Consider the following 13,900-nt stretch of genomic DNA (forward strand, 5'->3'; position numbering starts at 1 on the left):
GCTGTTCTTTGGTCCATCCTTATGCCATGGTATAAAAATATACCATAAATCCTAAAAGGGTTAACACAAAATTCAAATTATTATCGTATTTGTGAGAAAATATACAAATATACTATATTATTTTATATGTCGAAACACTAAATATCAGGGTTGGCTGGTTTAAACCCAAAAATAAATAAATAAATAAAAAGAACGAAAAATGCTTTAAATCGTGTGAACTTCATGGTGACGTTTCCACATAAACCATCCGCATTACGTTTATCTACTTTTCACCTTTTAATCAAGGAGTCCCGTGTTTAATTCTCGGTCGAACCACAACCCATCTTTCAAGTGTAAACCAAGTAGCGATTCGAGGTGTCCCTCTAAGCGAAAGTCTTCTCTGTGATAACCTTGGTATTTCATAAGGATGTTAAGCCTATACATACGAAATAAAACCAAATTATATATTTCTACTTGAATGAATGCCTGTTGTTTTATAAAGAAGCCAAGGTTGCTTAAATATATTGATAGAAATTGCCGAATTTATCAACTGCCTACGTAGCTTCCAACATCAGCTTGGATTTGACTTTGTTTTAATTTTATTGAATGATATCTACATACCAAATTTGTAATGTAATACCTTAGTTTAGCGTAGTGATTATGATACGTTGACCTTAAAATTTTACATACAAATACATTTAAAGTAATAACAGGGTTTTCCCAATGGCTAAGGCGGGAGTTTCCCGATTTATATATAATTCTGTATAATGTTCTTACTTGTGTAACTGTTTATCTTTTTGTCCTTTTGAAATGACTCTTGACAATTATATTAACAAGTAGGCCTATATAAAGATCAGTACAACGTATTTTTATCAGGAGTCCTTCGTGAGTGAGTCGACAATCGCATTTGTGACCAATTAGTCGTGGTTTCGTGTCCAAATGGACAATTTCTCTTGGATGTAAGCCGAGAAGCGGTTTGGATTCCGCTTTAAGTTTATGTGACCCCTTCCAGCATAACCTTGTTGTTGCATAATAACACCAAGGCGAAACAAACCAATTTCTGTCCATATTTAATATAAATACATAGAGTAAATTAAACCAAACCAAAAAAATCGGGTTTAAACAAAAAGAAATAAAAAAAAAGGGTTTAAACCAAAAAAAACTTTTTTTTTCGTTTTTTCAATAAAAACCAGGGTTTTTGCCAACCCTGCTAACTATGCAATAAAAGTTCCATTATAACATTTATATATTATAATAATCAAACATTTTTATTGAAAACAGCGATTTTTGTGTGGGGAGAATTTTCACCCTACTTGGTAAATAACGTGAAATATTTAAGTTGGTAAAAAGAAGGTTAAATGGGCAGTATGAGTTCAAGCGTTGCCAAGAAGCAAAAAAACGTCCAAAGAGGTCACGATGGCTCAGAGGTAAAGCTCTCATCTCTGGTACAAGTGGTCTCTGATTTGATCCCGGACCATGTGGATATGTGATGAACAACATCGTATCTGTAATTTTTTGTTTAACGTGTACATTTGAAATGTGCAATAATCTGACGTACTGCCATTTGAATAAATACAAATTTATTTTCTGTTTGCAATACCCTTAATTTTGTAGTATTGTGGAGCATGTCAAATAATACCCCCTGTCCATGTTTCCATGGTGCAAAATTTCAATCTTTTTTGTCTTATTAGTTTAAATGTTACAAAAGCGCTTCAAGATAAATATATTCATGTAATGTATATATGAAGGTCTGTTTGTCAAAGAAACATGGCGCTACTAGTGAGTGGCAGAGTAGGCGGCCAAGATTACCTAAGAACTTATCTTGTCCCTTGATATGATATGATGGCATTATATGAAAATCATTACATGTATTTGCATATTCTGTACCAGCCTCTGGTTTGATTCTTGATAGTGGCATAGGATTTCTGGTGTCGTAAGGCAATTGGATGACTACTTGAACTAAGTATACTTTGTTCGCTTTCCTTATGTACAGTTGATGTCACCAAACACAGAACGAGAGCTTATTTATTGCCGGTCGGAGGATAGTCGACAAAGGTGATAGTTTCCTTCTTTTCATGTTGTTGCTAGGGTTCTTAAAAATATATGTATAAAAGTAATGGTTACTTGTAAAACTGTTTATATATATCAGTTTTTTTTTATTTTATTAATATTCTTATTGTTATTAGATTTTGCTTTTTGCGTAGCAAATTGTTCGTCGTCTGAGATTCAACACCGCGTATCTCCAATTTTGGCGAATTTGAGTTTTTCATACCACTAGAATCAGTATAACATGGCGCACAATCCGGTTAAGTAGTACACCTATATCACGACAGATGGCTCTCTTTTCCCTCAAAGTAATACCCCGTATACTGAGGCTGAAGTTATTTCATAAACTTTTTTTTCTCTCTCACTCTTGTAAAATTGTTGAAATGTTACTTACACGATGTTGAATCTCAGACGTCGATATATAAATTTGCACAGCAATTCATAGTTTTGTATAACATTTTCAGTAGCAGTTAATAATAATAATAATAATAATAACAACTTTAAGTGCTATGAACAGCTTATAAGCAAAAATACAGCACTATGTTAAAACCATGATATAATAAATAAAAAAAAGTCAATTTCATAATATACGATTAAAAGAATTATGCAAATTAAAGTTTCATTTAACTACTATTTAAAAGAATGAAACAACCTTACTTCAAATTACACATCCAACATACAAAACTCTTGTTCACTTATTGTCATGCCCCTGCCAAGTGAACTTTCTGGTGGACAAACACCGTGTGCGTGGGTTTCCTCGGAGTTCTCCCGTTTCCTCCCACTTTCTTCATTCCACCATTTCATTCATTACTCATTATTACCGTCCCCTTTAGCCGCACCGGCATAACCGTGGGACGTAAAACTCAAAGATTTCATTTCATTTTCACTTATTGTCATATGTTAACATAAAAGATTGGTTCTTTGAGTAAAAGATTTTAACATAAAAATACACTGAAAATACACAATAACAATAAAATAAAGATAAGCAGCTTGAATTCTTGTCATAAAATTAAAACAATTTAATTTTTGTAAGAAATGCTCTGACATCCTAACATATGTTCATTTTAAATTGTAAGACATTGTCATATTTCTTAGTATTTCACATTTTGTGTTTAATGAAACCAGTGTCGATCGATTCCTGACACTATAAGTAGGCACTCTTATTCCTCTATTTTCTAAGCAATATTTGCTACTATATTTGCTATCCAACACCATTTGGATAAATAATTTATCAATAACTTTCCTTCTTTCCGATAAGGAAGTCTCCAAAAGGTTAACCAATATTCATATTCATGTGCATAATAATCCTTTTTCATTTTATAACACAGTAGCCTTATGAAACATTTCTGTACAGCTTCGATTTTGTTAACAAGTGTGTTGGATAGACTGTTCCAGACAACTGAACCAAGTTCCAATTTGGATCTAACAAGTGTCTTATATAGGTACACATAAGAACTACCATTTATAAAATCAGGCCATTGATAAAATATAAGACCTATTGTTTTTCTTGTTGATTGTATTATGTCATTTATGTAATTACCAAATTTTAATGGTCTGTTATACAAAATACCGAGATCTTTAATTTGTTCAACTTTGTCTATTGTTACTCCATTAATTTTATGTTTGCTAACAAACTATTGAGTTTTATTAGTGAATGTCACATGTTTAGTTTTCTCAGAGTTGATCATTAATAAATTATTTTCACACTAATGATCTAAATCTTTCTGCAGCAGATAATTATCATACTCGTTATTAACTACTCTAAAAAGCTTTATGTCATCTGCATATAAAAGTATTTTTGAGTATGCCACTTTTCCTGTTAAATCATTGATAAATAGAGAAAAAAGAAGTGGCCCCAGAGGAGATCCTTGAGGTATCCTCTTCCCTATTTGACCTTGACTAGATGTTACATTCCCTATCTTTACTTTAAAAGTTGTATTTGATAAGTAACTTTCAGACCAACTAATATATGACAATGATAGACCAATGTTTGATAACTTACTTAGTAGTAATTTGTGATCAATGGAATCAAAGGCCTTTGACATATCGATATATATAACGTCTATTCGTAAGTTACGTTTTAGTGTAAAATATGTAAAATCAGTAATATGGATAAGATTTGTTGCTATTGATCTACCTTTATAGAAACCATGTTGCGTATCACTTAAGATATTCTTTACATTGAAGTATAAATGTATACAATTAATTCAAAAATCTTAGAGAAAACACTTACTAACCTTATAGGCCTATAATTTTTAACGTCATTTTGATCACCGTGTTTGTATATTGATTGCTTCCATTTTGAAGGAAATATTCCAGTCGTTAATGATGCGTTATATATGTTCGCTAAATTTGACGCTACTTCATTACTACATCCTTTAATGACATAATATGGAATGTTATCAGGTCCAGGTATAGTACTCCCCTTAATTTGACAAATGGTTTCAATTACATCTTTTTGCGTAATGGATGGAATATAAATCGACATATAATTACCATTATATTCTGTCAGTTTCGTAACCTTACAGTTTTTTATTTTGGTTGGAATCAAAATTCTCTCCGCATTCATTCTCTAACACTTTTATATAAAATAATTAATTGTAAGAAACCTACTTATCTATCCTCTAAATTTAAATTTCTCGGCGATACTCACCCACTAAATACCCGTTCTAAAGGAAATACAACACTCGCCGTTCAAACGCACAAATCTAATTTCTTTTCCAAATCTTTCACACTATTTGCCACCAAAGCTTGGAATGACACCCCTGAAAGCATCAGAAACTCTGGTTCAGTGTTGACTTTTAAACGTCGGCTTAAAGAATATCTTTCTAATGAAGGTCTTCAGTAAGTTTAAAAAAAAAAAAAAAAAAAAAAAAAAGTTGTTACACACGAAACTATTCCTGGCGTTACCATGCAGTCGTTCGTTTTTTTTTTCTCTTTCTGTTTCTTCTTATTTTCTTTTCTATTCCTTTCTGATACATGTGTATGAATGTAAACATTATACACAATCACTTAAGTAGGTGCATCATTTTATCTATAGATAGTGAATCATAGGAATGTATTTTATGTTATATATAATCAAGATTGATGTCTTTGTTTCTCCTTGTATAGTTTAACATGTCTTTAGCATTGTCTCTTGTTTGTTTTAGTGTTTATTTTATATGTAATAAGTTTCATTTTCATTTTTCATGTTTTATTTTCTGTATTGTTCTGTATGTCGGTATTGTTCTGTACGTGCCTAACTGTATATCATTTTTATTCTCGTCATAAAAAAAAAAAAAAAAAAAAAAAGATCCGACTGTAAAAGAAAAGTGTAAATGGTTGAGTGGAAGAAAAGGTTATACCTTAACTCCGCCATTTTAAATAAGAAATAAATAAATAAAATTAAAAGAATTATAAAATACAATTAAAACATTCTGCTATGTCAGTAATTTCTAACAATGATGTATTATTATACTTCATGTTTTGATATTTGTTTGTTGTGTGATTTTTTTGAATGATCTCCAGATGTACAGACTGTCTTTACAAATACTGTTCTCCAGTGATAAGAAGTAAACTTTTCTAGCCTCTAGATATTTCTTTTTGACCACCTTTCTTAAATTGGAGTATCTCTGATACCAAATTTTATTATTTGATTGTCTGGCCTTTACAAAATATGTTCTTATTTATCAATGATTTAAAATCTCTAGTCATCCGCGGGTCCCTATACGTTGTATTATTATTATACAACTTCTTCGGTATGTGAGAATCAAAAACTTCATATATATTGTCATACAAGGTTTCAGACATTTTATCGACATTGTTGGTAGGATCTTTTATATTCTTTATTCCGTAATAAACCTGTAAGAAATCAGCTTTCTTAAAGTCATAATTGCTGGTGTGTTTTGTATCTTTTTTTTAAAGTTATTATTTCTTATAATATTCCATGAGTACACAAATGGTGGGTGAAAACGATCAATTTTTGTAATTGGTTCAACATTAAAATTTATTGCACTATTTTCTATATTCGTAAGTAACAGGCCTAGTACTTTACCTAATTCATGACATCGTATGACTTATTTAGCTGATTCAATTGAAGAAGGTTGCTTAATTCCATTACCTTTTCTGCTTTTTTCTTAACATAAAACTTGCTAGCGGTTACAGTCCCAGTTTCCCAGTCGATTCCCCCAGCGTTAAAATCACTTAATATTATAAAATTACCGTTTGTTGTCAACAAGTAAGAACTTAACCAGTCACAGTAGTTTGTAAAATTCTTTATCGGAGTGTAGGTGGAAAATAGTGCAAAATAAAAGTGGTTTATTGTCAGGGATTAAAATTTTTAGTACCATTACATCTAACCTATCGTCAGGAACTTGTATCATTGAGTATGGATATTTATTCTTTATTAAAACCATACACCTATCTCCCTTAGATTTGTTTTCTAATGTCAGGTTCCTATCCCTCCTAATTATATTGTACTTATTAGATAATTGTACAAAATGTACAGTTGTTTCCTTTAGTCATGTTTCTGTGATACAATAGATATCGTAATCTTCACACTTTACTTCGTCCGTGAAATACCGTTCTTTTGTATTAATACCATTTACATTTTGATTGAAATGAAATGAAATCTTTGAGTTTTACGTCCCACGGTTATGCCGGTTAGGCTAAAGGAGACGGTGATTATGAGAGATGAGTGAAATGGTGGAATGAAGAAAGTGGGAGGAAACGGGAGAACCCCGAGAAAACCCACGAGCACGGTGTTTGTCCACCACAAAGTTCACTTGGCGGGGGCTGGGATCGAACCCGGGACCCCAAGCACCAGAGGTGAACGTACATTTTGATTGAATAAGTGCAAGGTACTCATATTTTGGTTTAAGCTATTAGGAAAGGCAGTTTTATTTACCTGACTTTTCTTTTCATCCAATTCATTTTTAGGTGCTTCCACTTCTTTTTAGACGGCCCATAAACCTAGTAAACAAATACACCATCTGGCCATACATTTGCATTACGTACGGTATCAAACTCATTTTCTTATACACTTACATAAAATGAAGAGTAACTGTTGTGTTTGGTCTTTAATTTTACGCACTTTCCAACTTCAATATTTACACTATCTTTCACGAACTCACTAACATCATTACAAGAAACAGTTGGGTCAAGTCGTGTTACGAATAAAACAGCCACACGAGAGGGTTTCTTATTGACCTTCAGCTTTATCAGTTGAGTTGATTTTAGTTTAGCGTCCCTTTCAGCAAGGAGGCTATATGAGACGTGGACCTACTGATTAACGTGGAATCCGAACCACATGAGCTCCCGCCGGGAATCGAACCCGGGTCTCCCACACCAAAGGCGCGTACGCTAACCGCTTAGCCACGGAGGAACTCCAGCTTTATCAGTGTTCATTTTTCATTTTAATTAAATTAGAACGATTTCTGTTAAGGAGACCTGACTCACGCATTTGGTTTGTTTCTGTCGGTCTAGCTTGAATATTACGCCTGCGGCGTTTGGTAACAACCTAGCACTCACTATCACCTACACTTCTGTCTTCTTGCGACGTGCTTCAAACTGATTCGTTGACCTTCCTGGTTGTGTTTATATTTTCACGTTGCACATCGTTTTGTTTGTTTGGCGATGGATTATTCACTACTTCAGCAAATATTTTAATTTTATTTCCACTCGATGTTAATTCATTCAAGTTTGTTTTCTTGTTTAACTAAGATGATTTCTGCTTTCAATGAATCATATTTTTCATTCATGTCCTTTAATATTGATAACACTTGACATAGTTTATTTTTCACTATATCACAACACAATAATAATAATAATAATAATAATAATAATAATAATAATAATAATAATAATAATAATAATAATAATAATAATAATAATAATAATAATAATTATAATAATTATAATAATAAAGTACTAACTTCGTCCTTCTACAAATTGTCTAAGCAGATTTTAAAGAGTCCATATGAAACTTTTTATTAACCATTAAGTCCGTAGTGCCTTTACGGAACAAACAAATGGAATTATGAAGTCCAGAAAGTGATTCTTCATAATTATGACAAAAACATAATCACACTTCTTCAAACAGATATCCATTTCTAACGTATATTTTAGTTAAATGCTGCTTGAACCTTTTTATTTTATATTAGTTTCACTAGAATTTCGTCTTGTTGCTAGCGATCTATTTTCCGAAAAGTGTCCTATGGAATTTTTCGTTTGCATCGCAATTCTGTGATTTTATGCTCCAAACTGAGATCCTGTATCGCTTAAATGAAACGCTGATATATATACTACATGTACTTGGTAATCATTAAATTCTTTATTGAAAACCGTTTTTCGTATGTTCGAAATCGCGAAATATTGCTGAAAGCAGCAACGTCATTTCAGGTTCCAGGGGAAGGGACCGAGCCTTTGAAATTTTGAAACTGCACATGAGGAAAACGAACGAAGTATGCTTAGTAGCTTCTGTGTTAGAAACTCAGCTTCGCGATTGGAGCAGATGTACTGACCACACACAGCCAAGCTGATACTAGATACTTTCAAGAGCACTTTGATTCACGATTTTATCCATAGCATTAAAGAAATGATTTTTTTATTTTTGTTAGCGTGGCTAAGAGGTCGAAGGAAGGAACCACCAACAGAGGAAGAGTTACAGAAAAACTTAGCAATTATGCAGATGAAGAAGAAGAATGCAGCTGAACTTGACAAGATATACTCGGGAGGACAGCCGAAACAACCAACCACAGAGGTACGAAAGGTTTTGTTCACACATTCTTCCTGTAAGAATTTTTAGTGTGTGTTTGAATTTTAGTGGTTTTAGTGTATTTTGTCCCGGCTGTGATTCCAGAGGGCGCTCAGTCTACATTAAACTACATGGAATAGCCAGAGTTGCAGCCATCAAGTACCAATAGACCCGTTGCTGGTCTCCATTTTACCCCAATCAATCATAGTAACAATAAAATCTTGTTTGTTTATAGAAAGATATGATGCTTTCTACTCAGTACTTTACGATCAGACGTGGTTAAAGAGTATTTTCTGTTCTGACATTTGGGGAACACGGTTGGCTCAGTGGTAGAGCGTTAACCTCTGGTGCTTGGGTTATAGCAGTTTTAAATTCAGAAGCTTACGTCCCTGTGAGGGGACGTCATTCTATAGCGGTTATTGGATTTTGCTCCAATGAGAGAACGTTATTCTCTAGCGTTATCTTGTTTGACGCATTTCGCTTTTTCCAACATCAAGATACAAGCTGGTGGGTGAATGATTGTATGGTGCTTCCGTACCGGTCCTTATCTTGGCTTGAATGGTTAGGAAGAGTACTGCTCCGTTAGCCTACAAAAGGATATTAATACGCCTTGCACTATGGTTTAACTTGCGAGTCCCCCCAGCTACACCCCGCCCGAGGCCGCCATGCAATAGTATCGTAATTTATTGCATACCGGACCCGTGCACAGATTCTTTTAGAGGCACCCACAAAGTTTACCTGCTATAAACACCACTTTAGACCTGTTTAACCCAAAGTTCGTAGACCTGAACATGCTCGTGTAACCCTGTGTAAGGGCAAAATATTAAGCTGTATTAACAATACACATTAAATTAGGCTTTTGCACAGCTTTTTGATCACATGCACATTTAAAAAATTATTTTGCATGCCTGCGGAAATTCACAAAAACACAAATATATCATGCATAATTACGTATTTATTCAAATATCGATTGAAATTTTTTTATACATTTTATACAAGAATGTTTTATATTAAATGTACGATTTTAAATTTATTAAAGGCCCTGATTTTGCGCGCATCGCGAATTGTTCGTCCCTGGGAAAAACCCTTTCAACTGAATGTATTGGTTCCTGTCCATCCTCTTCATATGAAGGCACACTTTCTGCGATTGTTCCTGCTCTTGTCTATTGTACAGTTTTTTTTCTTTCTTTTTTATCATTATAGAATCACTTATCACTATTATTTTGTATTTTTCATATTGAAAACTTAAATATGTTGACGCAGCGAGCTACTGTCAAAACCGCTTGTTTTGTTCTTCGGTTTCTGCCAGAATGAATGGTGAATGCACTGTTGCCAGTCTCTCCTCACAGATGTACTCCCAACCACCAATGCAACGCAATGGATAACGTAATAGTTAAAAATAGCCATGAAGTACTGTGGTTAAGAATGCAGAGGAAGTAGATTTCCTCTTTGGGTTACATTTTATAACCATATTTAGAGAAATGAAAGGATTTTCTGCGTCGCAAAGACGCACACATACAGATACACTTTTGTTTGTTTGCGAAGATAAATTTCTCAGAGCTGCCTTTATACGAGATTTATTTAAAAAGTTAATTTTTTTTTTCAACTAATGATAAATGAGTTATCCTTTAGTGTTACAGGGGTACCTGGTTCGATCCTAGGTCCAACCAAGTGGGCTTTATGGTGGACAAACAGTATGTTCGTGAGTTTTGCCTGGCCGTTCCCGTTTCCTCCCCTTGAATTCATTCCACCATTGCATTTATTTCTCACCATCACAGTCTCCTGTAGCCTAGCCGGCATAACCGTAGGACGTGAACCCGAAAGATTTCATTTCATTTCATTTTTCATTTCTTCTGACATTTTATATTTTAATAGTAAATCCGTTCCCTTTTGCATTGGCCACGCTTAACCCTTTCAAAATAGGCGTGGCATTTAAACACACTGCCATTCGTTCCGTTAACAACGGATGTGGTACATAAACACAACATGTGGAAGTAGAGAACAAGTGTAGTTTAGAAGAGAACGAGTGTGCTCATTTGCGTTTTTATCTAATAAGTTATTCAACAACCATTCATGGGCATTGAGTGGATTTGAGAGCATCAATTTTTTACGCTTTTGAAGAGAGACTGATAGCTGTCCCTGAAGGGTTAACGAATTTTTCATGTTATTTTTTTAAAAAATGTATTTACTTAATTTATTTAAAACTTCAGATAGGAGCAATCTTTCATTTTTGTTACGTTCAACCACCGTGAACCTGAATAAATTTGTCTTTTCAGCTGTTTCTTAAAATTTTGTAAACTTTACTTTTTTCCTACAACCAAGAGGAAGAGAAACTGCTTGGGATATTGGCTGAGAATGAACTGTATCATGAGAAACGTGCTAGAGGGTATGGTGGTAGGAAAGAGAGAGAGGGGACGAAGGAGGCTATAGTTAATCGGTGGTTTCAAAAGAGAGAAATCGAACGTGCAGAGGAAGAGATTAGCTGAAGACTACGGAACATATAAGCTTCTCAGTTGTAGCAAGTGGCCTGCCAGTGGATGGCAGTATATCTATGATGATGATGATGATGATCTATTATTATTATTATTATTATTATGTTTTAAATCAAATTGTATTCTACGTATACTGAGTCTACGGTTGATCATGGAACAGCACATCAGAATAAACAAACCAATTGTGATAGCATTTGTAGATATAGAAAAAGCTTTTGACAACGTAGATTGGAATATCATGTTCTTAGCGTTAAAGAATCTGAAGGTGGATTACAGAGAGAGAAGATTAATATACCAACTTTACAGGAACCAGACAGCTGTTATAGGAAGAAATCAGAAGGAAGCAATAATAAGTAAAGGAGTAAGGCAAGGATGTAGACTTTCACCCCTCCTTGTTAACGTCTATATAGAAGAGGCTATTAAAGAATTCTTTGATAAAAACGAGAAAAGCGTAAAAAAAAAAAAAAAAAAAAAAAAGGCCAGGTTTTCAGTACAATAAGGTATGCTGATGACATAGCACTGATAGCGAAGAACGAAAAGGATTTGCAGGAAGCACTTTCAAACCTGAACAATCAACTGAAAAAAACATGCAAAATGAAGATGAATGAAAAGAAAAAATGATAAAATGCACAAGAACAGGGCAGGAAGAGGCAAACGTATGGCTAGAGAGAAAGAAAATCGAAGATATTAAGACAATCCTCCATTTATTAAGTCTAATATCCTCTTACAGAGGAAGTGAAAAAGACGTAAGTTGAAGTATAGCGCAGGCTAAACAAGAATTCAATAGGAAAGTGGACTGCTAACATCAAGAAATGTGTCGTTGGACGTTCGAAAACGATTTATTTAAAATTCTTGTCTGGAGCGTGGCGCTTTACGGATCAGAGACGTGGACATTGAGAAAAGCCGAAACATCCAAGCTGGAAGCATTTGAAATGTGGTGTTGGCGCAGAATGCTGCGCATATCATGGACTGAAAGGAAAAGGAATGAAGACGTACTAAAGGGAGCTAATGAAGGACATATCATGAAGATAATAGGAAAAAGAAGAAACAGCATGCTTGGCCATCTTATTCGGCACTCCGATTGGATCACCATGTTGATAGAGGGAAAGGCAGAGGGAAAACCAGGAAGAGGAAGACCAAGGATAGAATATCTAGATGCAGTTACGAAGAAGAGACCTTATCAAAGTATAAAACAGCTCTCTCAAGGGAGAGAGAAGTTTTAAAATTTCCAAGTTGCCCACTAACCTATGGTTGAGGTGAGGAAGATGAATTATTTCGTTCACTCGCATGTAACATAGTTTTTGCGTTTCTTTTTTCTTTCTTGACTTCTTTTTCTGCACGTCGCTTCTATCTTCCGTGGTTTCTTGTTTCAGTTGAAATAATATTTTCGTGATTAAACAGTGTATCCTGTTTAACCTTGTAATTCTTCGTTTTTGCATATATTTAACTTGCCTATGGCCATTTACTATTTGCTTTGCTTATTTATCCGTTTTTTGTTTCAGGTGAGAAAATCAGAGTCTTTCCCAAAATACGAAGAATATGAGGTGATGCCTGGTAAAAAGCAAGATGAGAAAAGCTGATCTGCAGTCTCATTCGTTTCTTCCTATACAAAGAAAGTGCACTTTCAGAATATTTCTAAATTGAATGTTAAGTGCTTCAGTAGGTTGTGTAATATGTAAACATGCATACATATAGTCTGCAGAAAGTGCAGCTATGCGACAGAGTTTGTACAGTAGATGAAACAGCAGTATTGTAGAGAGTTTAGTGTGTATATATATATATATATATATGTATATTCCTGTATAGGTTTGTATTATTGGCATTTTAATTATTGCAAAACTGTATTTTGGAAGATTTTGAATATTTTAGACGGAAAACTGTGATAAGATTTGCTAAGTGTGTTGTGTGGTTCAAACGCTCCTGTATGAAGAAAACAAAGAAAAGCAATAAATGTTTTGATGTGTACTTTTTAGTTCCAGGAAACTTATTTCTTATAACCCGTGTTCTGTGAATGTAATTAAATTTTCCAAAACTTCTAGTTTCAGTTATTCCAGAGCTGAAAATTAAAATACGGTATAACCCTAATTTTATATTCCGACATTTAAGGGAAGATTAATTTTAGTCCCGAAAAATAACGTTATATACATAATGCATTTAAGGAAAACCACGTTAGTAAGTTTCCCACATTTAACGGAACAAAAGTTACGAAAGAAACGTTAGTACCAAATAGAAAGTGTTGACATAAAGGGAGCATCAGAAAGGTCTCTATTTGGGAATCTAATAATAAATTCAAAAACAAAGGCAACGTTTATATTTATTTATTGAAAATACACAGTATGCAGTTGTGTTCTCAACAAAGCATCACTCAAGTGGTAGTCGCCATTATTGATAGAAAGCGCGAAGATGATACGATATGCACGCTGGTGTCCACTGAAAATGCTTTCACAGCACGACCACTGTTCATACCTTCATACCTACTCCCTCCCAGATCGGTGAGTTAACCGTTCTACCGCACTAAAGAAATCTCCGATTTGGGAGGGGCACAGCTTTGACAGGGGAGCATCTATTGTATCATTTTTGACGAACAGTGGTGTATGCGTTCTTTTCAGTGTACACCATACCATACCATGGTCGGGAGTACATCGTGCCT

General features: G+C 34.1%; 1 protein-coding gene across 2 annotated transcripts in view; it reads left to right on the top strand.

Annotated features, from left to right (window-relative positions):
* LOC145687881 (NADH dehydrogenase [ubiquinone] 1 alpha subcomplex assembly factor 2-like) overlaps positions 1-13,222 on the top strand; it is a 32,646-nt gene extending 19,424 nt beyond the window's left edge. For both annotated transcript variants that reach the window (XM_081761396.1, XM_081761398.1), the window contains 2 exons: positions 8,622-8,764; positions 12,753-13,222. In XM_081761396.1, the coding sequence (XP_081617522.1) occupies positions 8,622-8,764; positions 12,753-12,830 (221 nt within the window). In that variant the 3' untranslated portion in view covers positions 12,831-13,222. The remainder of the gene's footprint in view (positions 1-8,621; positions 8,765-12,752) is intronic.
* The last annotated feature ends 678 nt before the right edge of the window (positions 13,223-13,900 follow it).

Source organism: Thermobia domestica, chromosome 6, assembly GCF_964235325.1.
Source record: "Thermobia domestica chromosome 6, izTheDome1.hap1.1, whole genome shotgun sequence".
Taxonomy (NCBI): Eukaryota; Metazoa; Arthropoda; class Insecta; order Zygentoma; family Lepismatidae; genus Thermobia; species Thermobia domestica.